We start from the raw sequence: 16,729 nt of genomic DNA, 5'->3' as shown, positions 1-16,729 counted from the left end.
TCATTTCTGCTGGTAATGAGTAGCTAATCTCCACACTCACTGTTCTCATGTCCAGGTTATAATCTTCTTGAGCCATTGCAACAAGTTCAGCATGTGTTGAATCTTCATTCAATAAAAACAATCTTGCTCCTTTGAGATCATCAACCACAAAATCCCAACGGAAATCTCTCAACAACCATTCTCCATACACTGCATGTAACTGAAAAATCATCTGCAAATATTCAAAATAAAACACATTAGTAAACATAGAGAAAATGAAGAAGTTCAATAAACATTGCCGCAGACGACTTAGCATTAAGTCGTCCAGAAGACTTAAAGGTAAGTCGTCTAAAGAGGTCACTTTTGCAATTGAAAATTAAAAGGGACGACTTAATTCTAAGTCGTCCGGCTTTGTTTGTTAAAAAAAAAACTTCAGACGACTTATATATAAGTCGTCTACGAGAAACGGGCTAGTTTTGCATTTGACCGAATCGTGTCAGATCTTTGACTATTTCTGGACGACTTATAATTCAGTCGTCTCTGGGAAAGTTAAAATTTCAATATTTTATGAAAACTTGACGACTTACGTGTAAGTCGTCCTAGGTTAGTTTTGTAATTGAAAAATAAAACTTGAAATTTAACTTTCTCCAGACGACTTAGATGAAAGTCGTCCAGCTAAACGACTTAATTTAAGGTCGTCCGGGATAAGCAAGGTTTGACCAGAAAATTGGGAAAAATTCTGGACGACTTTGCTTTCCCCGGACGACTTTAAATTAAGTCTTCTGGAGGGACGACTTTATATTAAGTCGTCTGGTTAAAGTTAAATTATGAAGTTTTATTTTTCAATTACAAAACTAACCTAGGACGACTTACACGTAAGTCGTCAAGTTTTCATAAAATATTGAAATTTTAACTTTCCCAGAGACGACTGAATTATAAGTCGTCCAGAAATAGTCAAAGATCTGACACGATTCGGTCAAATGCAAAACTAGCCCGTTTCTCGTAGACGACTTATATATAAGTCGTCTGGAGTGTTTTTTTTTAACAAACAAAGCTGGACGACTTAATTTAAGTCGTCCGTTTGACCAGAAGACTCATCAGTAAGTCTTCTACATACAGATGACTTACTAGTAAGTCTTCTACGCGAACAGATCTTGAAAAAAAATTCAAATTCGTACCTTAAACTAGGTGAGATGACTTCGTTTGCACACATGGTCTTCTCCAACCACCCAGAACCTCAAACGAAAGCAACCGTAAGTCAAAACGAAAGAAATATGACTCTGTCAACCATAGCCCATATTTTGAATCAAAAGCTTGAGTTTTTTGGATGAATATAGAGAGAAAGTGAAAGAAATGTTGTTTTTAGTTCATAACAATTGAAACAGAGAGAGTGTAAAGAGATTTACGTGCATTAAAGGGCATTAAAAGCTCCAAACAGTTCGTACAAGGTTGTTGCCACTATTCATTGCAGTGGCAATATTGTAAATACTTGAAGAAGATGAGGTTGAGACAGTAAAGAAGCCATTTTCGAAAAAAAAAAAATGTTAATGGCATTTTCGTAGATAAAATGCAGGTGTGGGGTTAAAATCTCAAAAAAAAGGAATCAAAAGAAAATGTTAGTTTTCTGTTTGACTCCAAGTTTTGAGTCACTTTTGCAAAAAGTCATCTGTATGTAAAATTAAATTAAAATTAAGCGGTTAAACCGATTAAACCGGTCCGACCATTGACCCAGGTGCAATGTTGAATCAGTGTCCCGTTCGGTTTTCAAAACATTGTCATTAACACACAAGCTATCAATTTTAAATTAAAAATGAATTTTCCTCGCATATATTTATATCCTAGTTACAACTATCAATTTACATTATTATAAAACCAATTATTTTTAGTATTGATATAGTTTTCAATTTCAGATATTAAATTTGTGATAACATTTCATAAAAAGAGTCAAGAAATACATGAATAACATATCACTTAAAAAGTGCATTGAATATTGTTAAGTTTGTAATACAAAGGTATGCATCATATGTTCGATAATTTATATGTAGGGTCCAAAAATATGTACATTAATATTAATCCGTTTGTTATGACTATTTCCTTAAGTTATTTTCTGTATTAAGAAAATAATAATAAAATATTTACGTAAAATATCGTTGTTAGTTATAATATATCGTTTTGTACATTAAGGAAATTATGAGTTGATGTATGGAATATTACTTTGGCTTAAAAATAGGCTAAATTATGTGGTGTTAGTCTAACTAATAGGTCCAAACAACCTTGAATAAATAGATTTTTTAAGAATGCTTCTCTTTTAATAGTATAGATAAAAAACACACAGTAATAAACACCCAAAAAGAATATTATAATTTCAAAGACAAAAGTCTATCACCAATCTAAAGTATTTGAAATCAAGAGAATCAGAGAAAATAATCAAATCATAGAAACACTCATGCAGTGCAGAAGAATGGCGGTGTTCGTGTTCTACGAGTTCGTTTAAGTGACAATTTCACTGACTTATTCATCAAGGCGCTGATACTTTCAAAAATTTAGTTCACTTGATCTGATTTCGTTATCTCAAAGATCTTGATGTATGTACACGCGAAGGGAAGTCATTACACGATTCACTCTTTTTCCCTTAAGCATGGTTTTTCCTATTGGATTTCCTTGGTAAGGTTTTTAACGAGGTAGCATTTACGGCGTTTTAAAAGTATTTTTGGTATAATGGACATCAAGGGAAAATGTTATGAATATTTTAGTGATGCTCATTATGAAAAGTCTTTTATTTATTCTCCAAGTTAAACTTTTTTCTCAAAGCTATTGTATCCATGTTAGATTTATTTATTCAATGTTCTAAAAATAGATAGGCGGTAGTTAGGCGTCTTATAGATGATTATTGTTTAGAGAAATGTCAAGTCGCATTAGAGAAATGTCTAGTTGCATAGACCAATTTTTTAAAAAAAATTGATTTGAAAAAATTATTTTGCTCATACACGATTTGCCAACTAGGCGGACGCCTAGAGCAGTCTAGACCAATTTTTAGAACACTGCTTATATATATGGTCATCATTATCAGTAGAATAAGACATTGAATAGTGACCAAATGAATGAAGAGAAACTCTACGTTTCCTAATAATTTTTCGAAAATTTTACCATTCATGAGAAATAAGTTTTCCTTTTCATTCTTCATCATTACTTTGTTTATAGAGAATTATAGAACAAAACTATTCCTCGTTAAATTTAATAAAAAATCATCATTCTTAAAATTTTATTTCTATTCATTCTTTTTCACCGTTCTAGTGTTTATACGATGGTTATCAGTCACACCCGTTCGTTTCCTTTGTTCTTTATAACTGGAACAAATATATGCGGACATCCATTAGTTACGTGGCTATCTGTACATCAGTCCAAAGATTACAAAAATCATAAAAATCTCTTGAGGGGAAAACTAATCTTGAAGAATTTAAAGATGAGTACGATGATGATGATACTCCTCGTATGCTCAATAATTTTAATTACCACTCTCTTCCTGCAAAATAGGTCAACAGGGAAGAAAAGCAACGCACCGAAGTCACCACCGAGATTTCCGTTAATCGGAAACCTTCATCAACTCGGCCGCCACCCTCACCGATCACTATGTTCTCTCAGCCACCGTTACGGTCCTCTCATGCTTCTTCATTTTGGTCGTGTCCCTGTTCTTGTAGTCTCTTCTGCGGACGCGGCTCGAGACGTTTTGAAGACGCATGACAGGGTTTTTGCAAGCCGTCCATGGACTAAAATCACCGAGAAGCTTCTTTACAACGGGCGTGATGTGGCCTCAGTTCCATATGGAGAGTATTGGAGGCAAATGAAGAGTGTTTGTGTCGTCCATCTCCTCAGCAACAAAATGGTACGGTCATTTCGTGACGTGAGAGAAGAAGAGATCAGCCTGATGATAGAAAATATCCGGAAATCAAGTTCTTTGCCGTTGAATCTAAGCAAGCTCTTGTCGAGTTTAACTAATGATGTTATATGTAGAGTTGCTTTGGGAAAGAAATACGGCTGTGAAACAGATTTTAAGGAGTTAACAGAAAGGTTCTCGAGGCTATTTTGGGTACCTTTAGTGTGGGTACTTATGTCCCCTGGCTTGCGTGGATTGATTGGATCCGTGGTCTGGATAGTCAGCTAAAAAAGACAGGAAATGATTTTGATGAGTTCTTGGAGAAAGTTTTGGACGATCATGTAGATGGTGACAGAGATGGGACTGATTTCGTGGATGTATTGCTAACCATTCAGAGAGATAAGAGCGTTGGTTTCCAACTCGACCGACTCAGCATAAAAGCAATAATATCGGTAAATGAAAGAAAATATGAATTCAGATTCAATGATGCTTCAGTGTATTAACACATTTCTTGTTCTGCTTTTTTTCAGGATGTTTTTGTGGGTGCTACGGACACTTCGTACACACTTATGGAATGGGTGATGACTGAGCTTTTACGTCACCGAGAGTGTCTTAACAAACTTCAAGAAGAAGTCCGTACGATTTGTAAGGGGAGATCGAGTGTGTTAGAAGAAGACATTCAAGACATGAAGTATTTAAAAGCTGTGATCAAAGAGACCCTTAGGCTACATCCTCCACTTCCATTGATGGCTCCTCATGAATCAACACATGATGTTAGATTAAGAGAATACGACATACCCGCAGGGACACAGGTACTGATCAGTGCTTAGGCGATCGGGAGAGAAGCTTTGACGTGGGGGTTGGACGTGGAAGACTTTAGACCGGAGAGGCATTTAGATTCTTCTGTTGATTTCCGTGGTCAGGATTTTGAGCTGATCCCGTTTGGAGCTGGGAGAAGAATTTGCCCAGCAATATCATTCGCTGTTGTGTTGAATGAGGTAGTGTTGGCTACTTTGGTGCATCAATGATTGGAGGTTACCGGTTGAATCGACAGAAGATCAGACCAATGTTGCTGAATAAACGGGTCTTGCGATTCACCGCATGTTCCCCCTTTATGCCATTGCATCATCTACTACTTGAGTTTTGACTTATATATATATATTTTTTTGGCGACGCCCATCTTCTAAAATCAAGTGGTAGGCGGATCTGAGTCGTTCCGAAGAGACGCTCTATCCGCGCTGGATCTGATCTATATGGGGAAAAAGAGTACCGCTACATCTCGCCTCCTTAGCGAGAGAATCTGCACGTAAATTCCTAGTACTGGGTATGCGGGTGATGCTGAGCTCCGAAAAACCGTCTCTTAGAAGTCGGAAAGAAACTAGCTCAGAGGCAAAGGCCGGCCAGTCGGTAGGGTTTGCAATCATGTCCACCAGGTCAGAGCAATCCGTCTCCATTTGAACCGCGGTGCAATGTAACTCTCGTAAACAAGACATCACCCATATAAGTCCTTCCATCTCTGCATAGAGGGCTGAAAGACTTTTCCGGCATCCTTGTAATCCAAATCTTTCAACTCCCATTGGGTCCTTGTAGAACCACCCTAGTCCACTGACCGTGCCATCATCGATCCATGACGCATCGATTTGACATGTCGGGCGTTGGGGGGCCACAGGGAGAGTCAAGGTAACTGATGGAGCAGATCGTGTCTCCTCTTCCTCTTCGTCCTCGGGTAAGTTCGCTTTCCTACAGCATTCGGCTTCGACGGAAGCTAGCTGAAGGGTGTCAATGGGTGATACCTCTCTACCATTGAACAATTTATCGTTACGTGCCTTCCAAATGTACCATAAGATCCATGGAAAGGTTTCAATAAGTGGTTCCATATAGGTCACGTTTTTCTTCTTCCAAAATAGGAAGTGATAAACAGATGTACTCGGGAAGTACTTATGTCTTATATATATAAATGGTTTAATATGTTATCTTTAAATACAAAGTTAATTATGCATCATATCATTATGAATATCTACTTTTCTAGTATATTAATTATAAAGTTATAGATAAATAAATAATGTTTTGTATAATAGGACAAATTTCTTAAAAGAACATAAAATAGGTTTTTTTAACCAAAAAATTGCATAAACAGAAAAATGGCCAAAAGAGATTTTATTAAACATGTAAAAAATTATTTTACTCTTACTTTATAGATATATCAATATAAAATTTAATTAAATAAATAATAAAAAATACTAGACACCATGTAGTGGTTATGGTTGGATATGGATGAATGAATATGGGAACGAACAACTCTTGGAATTGAGAAACAAAAAAATCGTATCTTTTTTGCACACAGAACTGAAGGCATTAATTTGCGCAATGGACACCATGCTTCAACACACAAACTGCCAGAACTTTGGGACAGACGGCAAGGATATTTAATCGATGATTGAGGACCCGAAAGCATGGCTGAATTTCTCGACGAAGCTAGGGGAGGTAACAATCCTTAAGAGACGATTTCTAGATTTCAAGATTTTCCACATGCTAAGAGAGCATAACTCGACAACATATGGTTTATCTAGGATAGCTCAGACTTTTTACTGTGATTTAATTTTTGTTGGTTGTTTTATTCCGGTCTAGATTTCCAGACAACCTCTAGTTTGAGTAATATAATAGCCTTTTGATGTCAAAAACAATAATAAAATAATAATTTTTAATATATTTTGGAAAATAAACATATATTAAATTATTCTAAACAATGCGAAAATATTCTTACCATCAAAAATGAAAAACTGAACTAATGCGATAAATAAAATCATTCCAATTTGGTTTAACAAGAATTAAAAAATATGTACTTTAATTTGAAAAATATATGTCACTCAATATACCCACAAAATGATTAATTGGATTAATCTAGTTTCTTATATCCAAAATCAAAGATCTAACAAATAAATATAAAATATGAACTAATTGCTACAATTTACTTCGTTTTTAAAATATATGTATGAGATTTCAAAATATTATCGTTATATTCATTTGTGTAATTTTGAATCGATTAACACTTTAGTTTAATCTTTTCAATTTGATTTTGAAAATAACATATATATTACGTTATACATAATCTTACTAAAATATATTTAGATATGTAAGAGAATAACCAATCTTAATGTAAATAACATATAATGTTTTTAATATATTTAGAAAAATATAACGTTTGAATTCGAAGAAATTGATGCAATCTAATATATCCAAGTGGTAATCAAACCAATTAGATGTTATATATCGAAAATCACATGTCTATTAAAACATATTTTTTTTTGTCAGCAAACAACATAATATTATTAATATAAATTTTAAAATGATTAATTGTTTTTTAAAAAGCTTTATAATTAAAGTTAAAAGAACAGTTACATGAAGTGAAAAACAAGTAGGACATGAAGCACTTAAGCTAACAACAAGCATAAAGATAGAAAAAAGAACACAAGTTCTAGATGATAAACCTTTAAAAGTTGGAGGGAGTGAGAAAAAAACAAATGATTTGAAAATAAAAATAAACTAATTTATTATTATAATATATTTATTTTATAAATATTTATATCCGTGAATGAGCACGGAAAAATCACCTTGTAGCCATAATTTATTAAGTCACTTACTTTTTATTTATTTTAATAAATAATTGGGAGCCACTTATATGGATTAAACTTAAATTAGCATTATTACATAAACTAGGTCGTTTTCCGCGCTACGCGCGGATAATTACTATTAAAATTTGACTTATAATTGCTATAACTCACTTACTATTACTTATCTCAGCATTTTTCTAAATGCATAACAATGAAACTTATATACAAAAATATAGTAATAACTTTGATATATATGTTATGCTCAAAATAAAAAAAATGAAATTTTATCTACAATTTTGAGACTATAAGCTAATACGTAAAGCTATTGTGGTTTCTAGCATGATTATTATTGATTCATTGGTCCCTTATGTTTCTCATTACGTCCATGTTCTAAGAACTCAAATGTGGCTCTTTTGCTTAATCAAGCTCCATTAATGTGCTATCCTTTGGTACGGCTGAATTTTTTACCGTAAACAACAATGTACAATGCAGTGTGGTTCTCTTTGGATATGGGAGATTCAATCTTTTGAGAGTGGATCCTACGTCTTCCACACATATATATATATATATATATATATATATATATATATATATATATATATATATATATATATATATATATATTAAAATGAAACTGAATCTTAGGCCTCTATGTTAACATAAATAGTAGCTTTAACAACACATCACACTTTGCAGTCTCCTTGAAATGTTACATGCTTGTAAGAAAGCCTCCCAAGTTGTTGGACTGCCGTTAGTAGAGCTATTGCCGCTGCTTCGAGTGAGGAGTTAGTTTGATCCAGTGAGAAATTTCCTTGGAAGTACGTGCTTCCATCTTGTACATTGTCTAACCTGTTTCTATTTTCTCATTTGACGATATCCATGACGTATCTTCTTCTTTCAAGTTTATATTCATTGCCTCCTTCCATAACTTTAAGTCCATGATCGTATTCTTTATAAGGTAGATTCTGTGTTCTCTATTGTTTTCAAATATAAGCATGTTTCTCATTTTCCATATTCTCCACCCTATAAACATATTTGTGCTCTCATTTTTTTTTTGGTAGGAATTTGTGCTCTCATTTTGATTCTCCTTTATCAATCTTATCAAGGATTCCAAGCTTTGCAACAACAATATTGCAGTTGGGGAAATTTATTTTCTAAATATTAAAGCTTATTTTTACGTGAAGGAGTTGTATGTATGGCAAAAACATATCCTCATTATTAATTTAGGTTGGAAAAAAACTTAACCAATTAAATATATGTTTGCAGGAAGAAAAAAACAACAACACGGGAAGATGTAAAATGAAGAAAATAGTCAAAGCTCAAACAGAATTAGGACGTTGCAAGGCTACTTCGGACATTGGGAGTGGAAGGTGGAGTAACCAACAACTCAGAAGCAGTCCACAGTCTCTGAGCTTTATGATTGCACGATCCGGATTTAGAAGTCCGAGCTTCATTACATTCTGAAAAGTATTTGCCGCACACGTTCCTCAATTTCGGACTCGCTGCTACGTAGCATGTCGTTGCTGCTGCCTATAAATAATTAACAGGGATCAGTAAGCTATTTTTATGATGTCGTACGTTAATTTGGATAATTTTAAATATATGATTTATAAATGAAAATCGATCAAGTATTGATTTGACTTAAGATACCTGAGGAACGGACTTCAAAAGCTTGGAGGTCAAGAAAAAGATAAAATCAGTGATGAGGCCGTCTCCGTCTCTTGTGAGACGCGTTCTCACGATTCCAGAATGAACACAGTTTGCAGTTACATTAGCATCCATTTTCTATACAGTGATTAGTCAAATTGTCAGAAGTCATATTATATTGTTAGAAAAAAAAAGTTAATAAAAGGGTTTTAATGACTAATTACATGGAGAACCAGGGAAAGCTCTATCGTGTGGAGAACGTTGGCTAGCTTGGAGAGAGCGTAAGCTCGGGTCGCGTCGTAGTTTCTGCAAACACGCAAGACAAACCCACAGCCTTAAATATAAGCATATTCGTTTTTGAAATGATGATAGAATAACTATCACATTGGTAACCGATAACAAACAATACGGTAAACATTTTAACTTTACGATTAGCAATGAAGTAGTTATGCTATAGTGAGAAATGGTACCTCCTAGACGTTTTGTGTTCACCGGTCTTCATCAATAGGGAGGCGAATCTGGTCAAAGACAGACAAAACTAAGCTGTATGAGAAAGAAACATTGAAACTGTGATAAGCGTTTTGCTTTTGGCACCGTAAATAATCGTCCATGGTTTGAGGTGCGGGCTACCTTCTATGCAAGACATAACAACCTACATTGATCTCTCTACCATGAAACAACATCTATCTACTTCATGCTACGTTGGTCTCATCAAGATGTGTGTTTTGTTACTAACCAGGTAACCTGTTCCTGGTTCTGAGTTTATGAAAAGACCAACACCTTACAGGTTCCCATCACTACCAATTCTGAAACTTTGGTACTCCTACATGGTCACAAGATGTGTCTTAAAGGCCAAAACCAACATCAAAGAACACATTCATGGAGGAAGCAATACCTTTGGGCTAATGATCCGAGTAAAAGTATCACCAAGAGTAGAGAGCATAGATTTGATCTTTCCGTAAGCAGCATCTGCTGATCTTAAAGGAAACATCTCTACCATCGTTTGCTGCAACTTAGAATCCCAATCTGTAAAGCTAAATGAAGGGTTTGGTGTTATAACGATCAATAAGACTCTCTCAGCAACTCTGGGATCAGTGAAGACAAAAAACAAAAATAAAAAACAAAACAAATCCAATCTTTTCCGACGGGCATGTCTAAAGTCTCATCCTTTCACATCCCTCGGTCGACAAATGGCTCATCCTTCTCTCCATTGCCGAGCTCTCGAGCTCTGTTTCAACGTTGTTCTCAACAGGCTTCCCACGAATCCAAACCCTCTGTTTCAGACCCAGCCTTCGCTCTCCAACGCTTTGGTCGCGGCTCTGAAGCGAGCACAGGCGCATCAGAGGAGAGGGTGCGTGGAGCAGCAGCAGAGCCAGCAGAACCAACCTACATGATTCCATTTTCATTCTGCAGCAGTGTTTGTTACATCTAGGATTAGGCTGTTGAATGCTTTCACTTCAGTCTCTATAACCACAGCTCTGCAAAAGAGCCTTCTCTTTCTTCTACCGTCTCTCTCTCTCTCTCTCTCTCTCTCTCTCTCTCTCTCTCTCTCTCTCTCTCTCTCTCTCTCTCTCTCTCTCTCTCTTCTCCTTCTATGAATCATCGCACAATGCGAGTCTTCCCCAACTCCTCCATGACGATTCTCTCTGTTCTCCTCACAACCCTCCTACTCTCTCTCCCTCTCCCTTCAACCCAAGACCTCAACGCCGATAGAGCCGCTCTTCTCTCTCTCCGTTCCTCCGTCGGCGGCCGCACATTCTGCTGGGACATCAGACACACCTCGCCGTGCAACTGGGCCGGCGTAAAATGCGACAACAACAGAGTCACCGCCCTCCGTCTCCCGGCGTCTCTCTCTCCGGCACCATCCCGAACGGTGTTTTCGGAAACTTAACTCGTCTCCGAACAATGAGCCTCTGTCTCAACGCCCTCGCCGGCTCTCTCCCTCTCGATCTAACCACCTCCTCCGATCTCCGTCACCTCTACCTGCAAGGAAACAGATTCTCCGGCAAATACCCGAGAGCTTGTTCAGTCTCACAAACCTCGTGAGGCTTAACCTCGCTGAGAACAGTTTCACTGGTGGAACAGATTCTCCAGTCGATCTGACGGTACCAAGTCTCGCGTTTCCTGCTCGTCCTCGTCGTCGTCTCGGTTGTGGATGGTGATGAAATTGAATCAAACAGACGAATCAATCTATTGTTAGAGATTCTATGGGTTGGATTAATAGATAATTATGAGTGATGGAGGAAAGCATGGGAGTTGAGAAGACAATCGTCTGAAAACGTTTTTGCTTGAGGAGAAAAGATGAGACGACAATCGAAAGAGTCGCGATTCTTTTGAGAAAGCTGATTGATGATGTGGCAAAAAAATGATATTTGATTGGCTGATTATTTTTGAGGATGTGGAAGCATGAGGGGAGCCCTTATTCCCCTTTTAGTATTGTATTGATATACTTTGTATTTTAGTTTTTTAGGTCAATTAGTTAAACAGTCAATTATTAAATTTTTGTGTGTGTTATAGAAGCAAATTTCCCAATCTTTTATCTCATATAATAGTTATCTCACTAATTCATCCATATTTTACCTCTTGCCACCGGTAAAATCATTCAAAAATAGAGCATACCCTAGAAACCTGTAAACGTTTTTCTCATTTCTATTTTTCTGCAAAACCAAAACAGAATACATGGCTGACTGGATTAAATAGACTATGTTTAATAGCCCATATAAAGCCCTGACGCGTCGTCAATAACAATGGTCTCGATATGGAGATAGAGGAGAAGCATAACCCTAATTCTCATGAACGTCTCAGACCAAGAGATACACCCGAATCCTGGTCCGAGCTTTCTCATGATCTCGTGATTTCTGTTTTCAAACGCCTCAGCTTTGCTAATTTCCGACGAGCAAAATCGGTATGTTCGTCGTGGCACTCTTCTTCGAGACAATGCGTGCCCAAAAACCAGACCCATTGGCTGGTTCTCTTCCCCGAAGACAACCACAGCGACAACAATTCTTGCACGTTGTTCAATCTCGAGGAAAAAGATAGACTTTACAGAACACAAGATCTTGGTCTGGAATTCGCAAAGAGTTTTTGTATGGAGACCTACGGAAGCTGGCTCTTGATGTGCAACCGTATGCATAATCTCTACATTGTGAATCTCTTTACACATGAGAGGATCGATCTACCTCCTGTGGAGGCACAGCATGGAGTGACAAAGATGGAGCGAACCTTAGATGATGACGTGTTTCGCATTACGAGCCACAACGGAAAAGAGTACAAAGGTATTCGTCTACGATCGCCAGTGCTTTGGATTGATGAGAAAACCAGAGAATATGTTGTGTCGTGGGAGCTGCGTGGATTGTGCGTAGTTTATTCGAGAAAAGGAGATGCCTCGTGGAATCAAATTCCTGAAACCTCAAGCTGCTGTGACATGGTTTACAGGGACTCCAAGCTTTACTTCTTAAGCTTGTTTGGTCAGTTCAGAATCTTCGATTTTTCTGGAGAATTTCCACAACAAACCTTTCAGTGTGGGGTTATTGTGGAAAGATTTCGGTTAGGTATCCAACTTCGTCAACGAAGTAATTCCTTGAGCATTGTTGCTACCAAACTTGTAGTCACAGTAACAGGAGAAGTCCTCAAGGTTGAAAAACTGTGGAGATCGAGGTCTGAAACCTGGCCCTTCCGTGTTTTCAAGGTCTATTCATCAGGATTCCTGAAGAAACATAATCTGATTTATTCTTTGGGTGACGAGTCAATGCTTTTGGATCAAGGCATCACAGTTCTCGCCAATGACACTGATGGATTCATTAAAAACTCCGTCTACTTCAGTGTTAGTCATGGAAAGGACGTACATGACATATTTCTTTTTAACCTCGAGACACAGAAAACAGAGCTGTTGCACAAATTTGATTGTTCTTCAGTTCAATTCCCTAGAGCTCGATGGTTCTTACCAAGTTTTAGGCTAACGTGATTAATCTTAAATATGTTCTACTCTTCAATAAATATGTTGTTTACTCTATCTAGCTAGTGATGATCTCAACTGTGTTTCTTACCAACGAATGTCCCAAACTATTTCAGGCTCCCAACTCTATTTGGTTCTGCAAAGTTGGCCTCACCGAAACCACACTCATAAAGTTAGTTGACTTTGGCTTTGTTTTGTTTACAGACCAACAACCCCTTGAGTTGTCTATGTCTCAGCTCCAAAATAATCTTCCCCAAACCAAGGAAAGGCTGAAACCATGATTTCTACCAAAATTTTTAATACCTTTCCCCGAAAACAAATATCGCTTTAGCGTTCTTTTTGTTTTGTTTTGCCAAAGTCGGTCCATATTGCTGTTGTGAAGTTCACCGCTCCTCCTAATTGAATGCCTTAAGCAACAGCTAAACTATTTTCATGTGCTATTCGGATGTCATTCCACTACAGGTTCACGCACTAAACTATTTGTCATGTGTCCTTAGAATGGCTTCCCTTTGATGTAAATTTTGGCCATCTTCTGGATGTGATAAAAACTGCAAGTCTGCCTAAGAAAATGAAAACAAAAATCCTTGGGTTCTCCAGATAGTATGGACGATCATAAATGTTGGGAACTCCAGGAGTGAAGTCTGTGAAGAATCCTATAAGAGTACGAAGGTTTCCTTGTGTTCACTAAGGTCAATCAACCAGAGTATATATAGGTATCCCTAATACATAAGATCTAGATACACATATAATATAAATACATAAATAAATAAATAAATAAATATATAGATATAACACCCTCTTAAATTTTTTTTTTTTTTTTTTTTTTGATTAAGCTGGAGTATCCCAGACCTATGATGGGGCCCAGACTAATCCCCATGGGAAGATGCAGCCCACGGATAGATCACCCTCTCAAATTGGAGAGTTAAGATCAAAAACTCTCAACTTGGAAAAAATTTCTGAAAATGTTTACCTTTTAGAGTCTCCGCGAAAACTTCAGCCAGTTGAATATTTTAAAAACCTGGTTGGTAATAATGGAGCCGTTCACATCTCATATCAATTGGCAATCATTGTCAACATGCTTTATATGCTCGTGAAAGACTGATTAACCATTAGATATAACGCACAATCTGAGCCGTATAATATCTTCCTCATAGAGATGTCTGAAAGAAGAATAAAGGAACCTATCATATTAAAATGGTTGTACTAAAAAAAAATATAAACAGAACATGTCCCCTCTATATTAATTGAGGATTTTAGAAAAGTTGTAATCTTAATTTGGTACTAATTTAAAAATAATTTTGCTTATGTGTTAATTCTTTAATTTTTTTAATTGCTGATGTGACATTATTACAAAGAATTTAACCAAACTTAGAGCATGTTTAATGGAAGGTTCTTGGGGTGGAGTTCTTAACGGAATATAAGAACCCGTCTCTTGACTTCATTATCTTAGTGTAATATTAGCTCTAGCCTAATACATATGGACCAAATCATTTACTACCCAATTCAACATTCTCTCATACAAAAAAACACCACCAAACCTCATGAGTGTAAAGTAATGATAAATCAAATATGTAATATAGATTTCCATAGGTAATGTTTTGATCAAAACTGACCACATACATTAAAAACTAAGAAATGATATTGGCCCTATCGATTGCTATTCAAAGTTTCCTCAGCATAATAAATAGAAAATTGTCTTTATATTATGAGTAAGGTTCTTTAGCTGTCAAACGTTTCTTCCAAAATCTAAACCTACGCCGTAAAGAAATGAAGAACAAATCACAAGAGAATTAGACAAATCATAGAACGACAATACACTATGCATGTTTTCATTCGAAAAATATTTGAAAACCATATCAGTGGAAAATATAATTAATATATGGTTTGTCTATTATTGATGTTGGTTAAGAATCATTTTTATTTCAATTGAACAGAACCATACTTTTTTTTTGTCAATGTGTGTCCATAATGGATAAACAACCAAACCGGTTGTCGAGAAAGAAATTGTCAACATCTGAGAACACAGAAATAAAAGTGCCAGTAGACACATAACAATCAAACAAAGAAAAACGAATACGTATAGAATTCTTCCTGCTCAAAGGTCTTCATGGATCGTCAAGGTACATGATAGCTGGGCTCCTAGATAGCGTGAGATGCTTCCCTTCTGATACTAGCATCCAACCATCTTGGCCCATTCGCTGATAGGTAAGATTAATGCCACTGACTTTGTAGGGCATTTGTTGCAATAGTCGAGGCCACTCTATTACATTCCTTTAGTACTAGTATGTGGTGACACTTCAGATGGTCCAACGCTTTCCTAAGCCTCTTCCATAAGGTGTGTAAATTCCAAGGTCCCGCGCAAAGACTGTGGGAGCTGAGAGGAGGATGTCTCAAGAATCACTCTGTTTATCTTCAAGTCACTAAGTGCCTCTGAAGTCCATACATGAGCGATCAAGTCTGCTTCCAGTTGAGAACGAACACCCACAAAGGAACGTCTGCTATGTAAGACCGCTTCCCCACCTGAATCCCTTAATATCGATGCTGCCCCACTTGTGCTGTTACTTGCTGACCAAGCAGAACCCACATTGCATTTGACATCAGTGGACGGTGGTTTTTTCCATGAATGTGAGTCTACGACCTCCAACTCCATTGCAGGAGGGTCTACCGGAACATATGCATTTAGTTGGAGCCAGACCGAGGCCTCCTCCAATGCCTTGCTAAGAATAGCTTCCGCATTATTGCTCCGTTGCTCAAAACAGAACAGGTTGCGGTTCTTCCAGATATGCCAAAGGATCCATGGGAAAGCAAGATGCAGCTTTGGATCTACTGAACTCTTTTTACTACAAGCGAGAAGATAGTGAACGTTTAAGAACACTGATGTGGGAGAGAAACCAGCTCTGGTAATGGAATCGACGATCGTTCCCATACTTCTTTCGCTGATGGACAGTGGAAGAGCATATGGCAGATAGATTCTGGGCCTTGGCGACACAGAGGACAGCAAGGATCTATCGGAATACCTCGTGAGCATAATTGTTGTTTCACTGCCAGAGCTCCTGACATGAAACGCCAGAGAAAGTGTCTTAGTTTAGGAGATGTGTTTTGATTTCCAAAGTCCCGCCAAAGTTGGTCTTTTAATGTTAGAATGAAAAACAAAATATGTATTACCGTGATACACACATACAGAATATGTAAGTATATATAATTTATGTATTTTTCTATTAAAAGAAATAAATAAATATACAAACATAAAACAAATGATTATATATATAGAATACTTGTGCTTGCTACACAATACTTCAGTAGGTAAATATGGTAATTTATACTTAATACTAAAAAATACTTTGGCACCAAGCAAGGAATTGCCTAATTCTTTTTTGTACTTAAGGAAAATGTTAATAATTGAATTTCATAGTAGTTAATGCTAATGAATGTATCACTTTAACCTAACTATCAATCTTATATAAACTATGTTCTAGATAAGTAAGTTGTATTTGTTTTGAAGGCCGATGTTTTTTATTAGATCAAAACAGAGTATGTTATTTGTCCTTTTTAATCTTTTGGAATTGTTATTTTCGGTAGTTTTGTTTATTAATATTATGATTATCTAATAGTTATTTGATAGTTAAATCAAATAGATAAAACATCTTATATATTAATAGAAAA

General features: G+C 36.5%; 3 protein-coding genes and 1 pseudogene across 4 annotated transcripts; 2 read left to right on the top strand and 2 right to left on the bottom strand.

The window, feature by feature from the left end:
* The first annotated feature begins 3,338 nt into the window (after window positions 1–3,338).
* On the top strand, window positions 3,339–5,869 carry LOC106378089 (annotated as a pseudogene).
* A 2,480-nt stretch (window positions 5,870–8,349) lies between these two features.
* LOC125583636 (short-chain dehydrogenase TIC 32 A, chloroplastic-like) lies at window positions 8,350–10,622 on the bottom strand. Of its 2 annotated transcripts, none has more exons than XM_048750925.1 (6): window positions 10,007–10,622; window positions 9,742–9,934; window positions 9,582–9,629; window positions 9,336–9,417; window positions 9,115–9,249; window positions 8,350–8,994 (listed from the first exon to the last, which is right to left on the bottom strand). In XM_048750925.1, the coding sequence occupies exons 2-6, from the start codon at window positions 9,792–9,794 to the stop codon at window positions 8,794–8,796; spliced, it is 519 nt and encodes a 172-aa protein (XP_048606882.1). In that variant the 5' UTR covers window positions 9,795–9,934; window positions 10,007–10,622; the 3' UTR covers window positions 8,350–8,793. The 2 variants fall into 2 exon arrangements, with proteins under 2 accessions (XP_048606882.1, XP_048606883.1); XM_048750926.1 differs by having other exon boundaries at window positions 9,848–9,934; window positions 10,007–10,614.
* A 1,185-nt stretch (window positions 10,623–11,807) lies between these two features.
* LOC106414637 (probable F-box protein At4g22165) lies at window positions 11,808–13,123 on the top strand. The gene has a single exon (XM_013855258.3). It carries the CDS (start codon window positions 11,870–11,872, stop codon window positions 13,073–13,075), a length of 1,206 nt encoding a protein of 401 aa, XP_013710712.1. The 5' UTR covers window positions 11,808–11,869; the 3' UTR covers window positions 13,076–13,123.
* A 2,260-nt stretch (window positions 13,124–15,383) lies between these two features.
* On the bottom strand, window positions 15,384–15,992 carry LOC125582955. Its single transcript, XM_048749431.1, has one exon. It carries the CDS (start codon window positions 15,990–15,992, stop codon window positions 15,384–15,386), a length of 609 nt encoding a protein of 202 aa, XP_048605388.1.
* Window positions 15,993–16,729: the final 737 nt, after the last annotated feature.

This window comes from Brassica napus, chromosome C3 (genome assembly GCF_020379485.1).
Source record: "Brassica napus cultivar Da-Ae chromosome C3, Da-Ae, whole genome shotgun sequence".
NCBI classification, from domain to species: domain Eukaryota; kingdom Viridiplantae; phylum Streptophyta; class Magnoliopsida; order Brassicales; family Brassicaceae; genus Brassica; species Brassica napus.
Note: the sequence above shows the minus strand (reverse complement) of the source record. Positions and strands in the feature narration are given on the sequence as shown.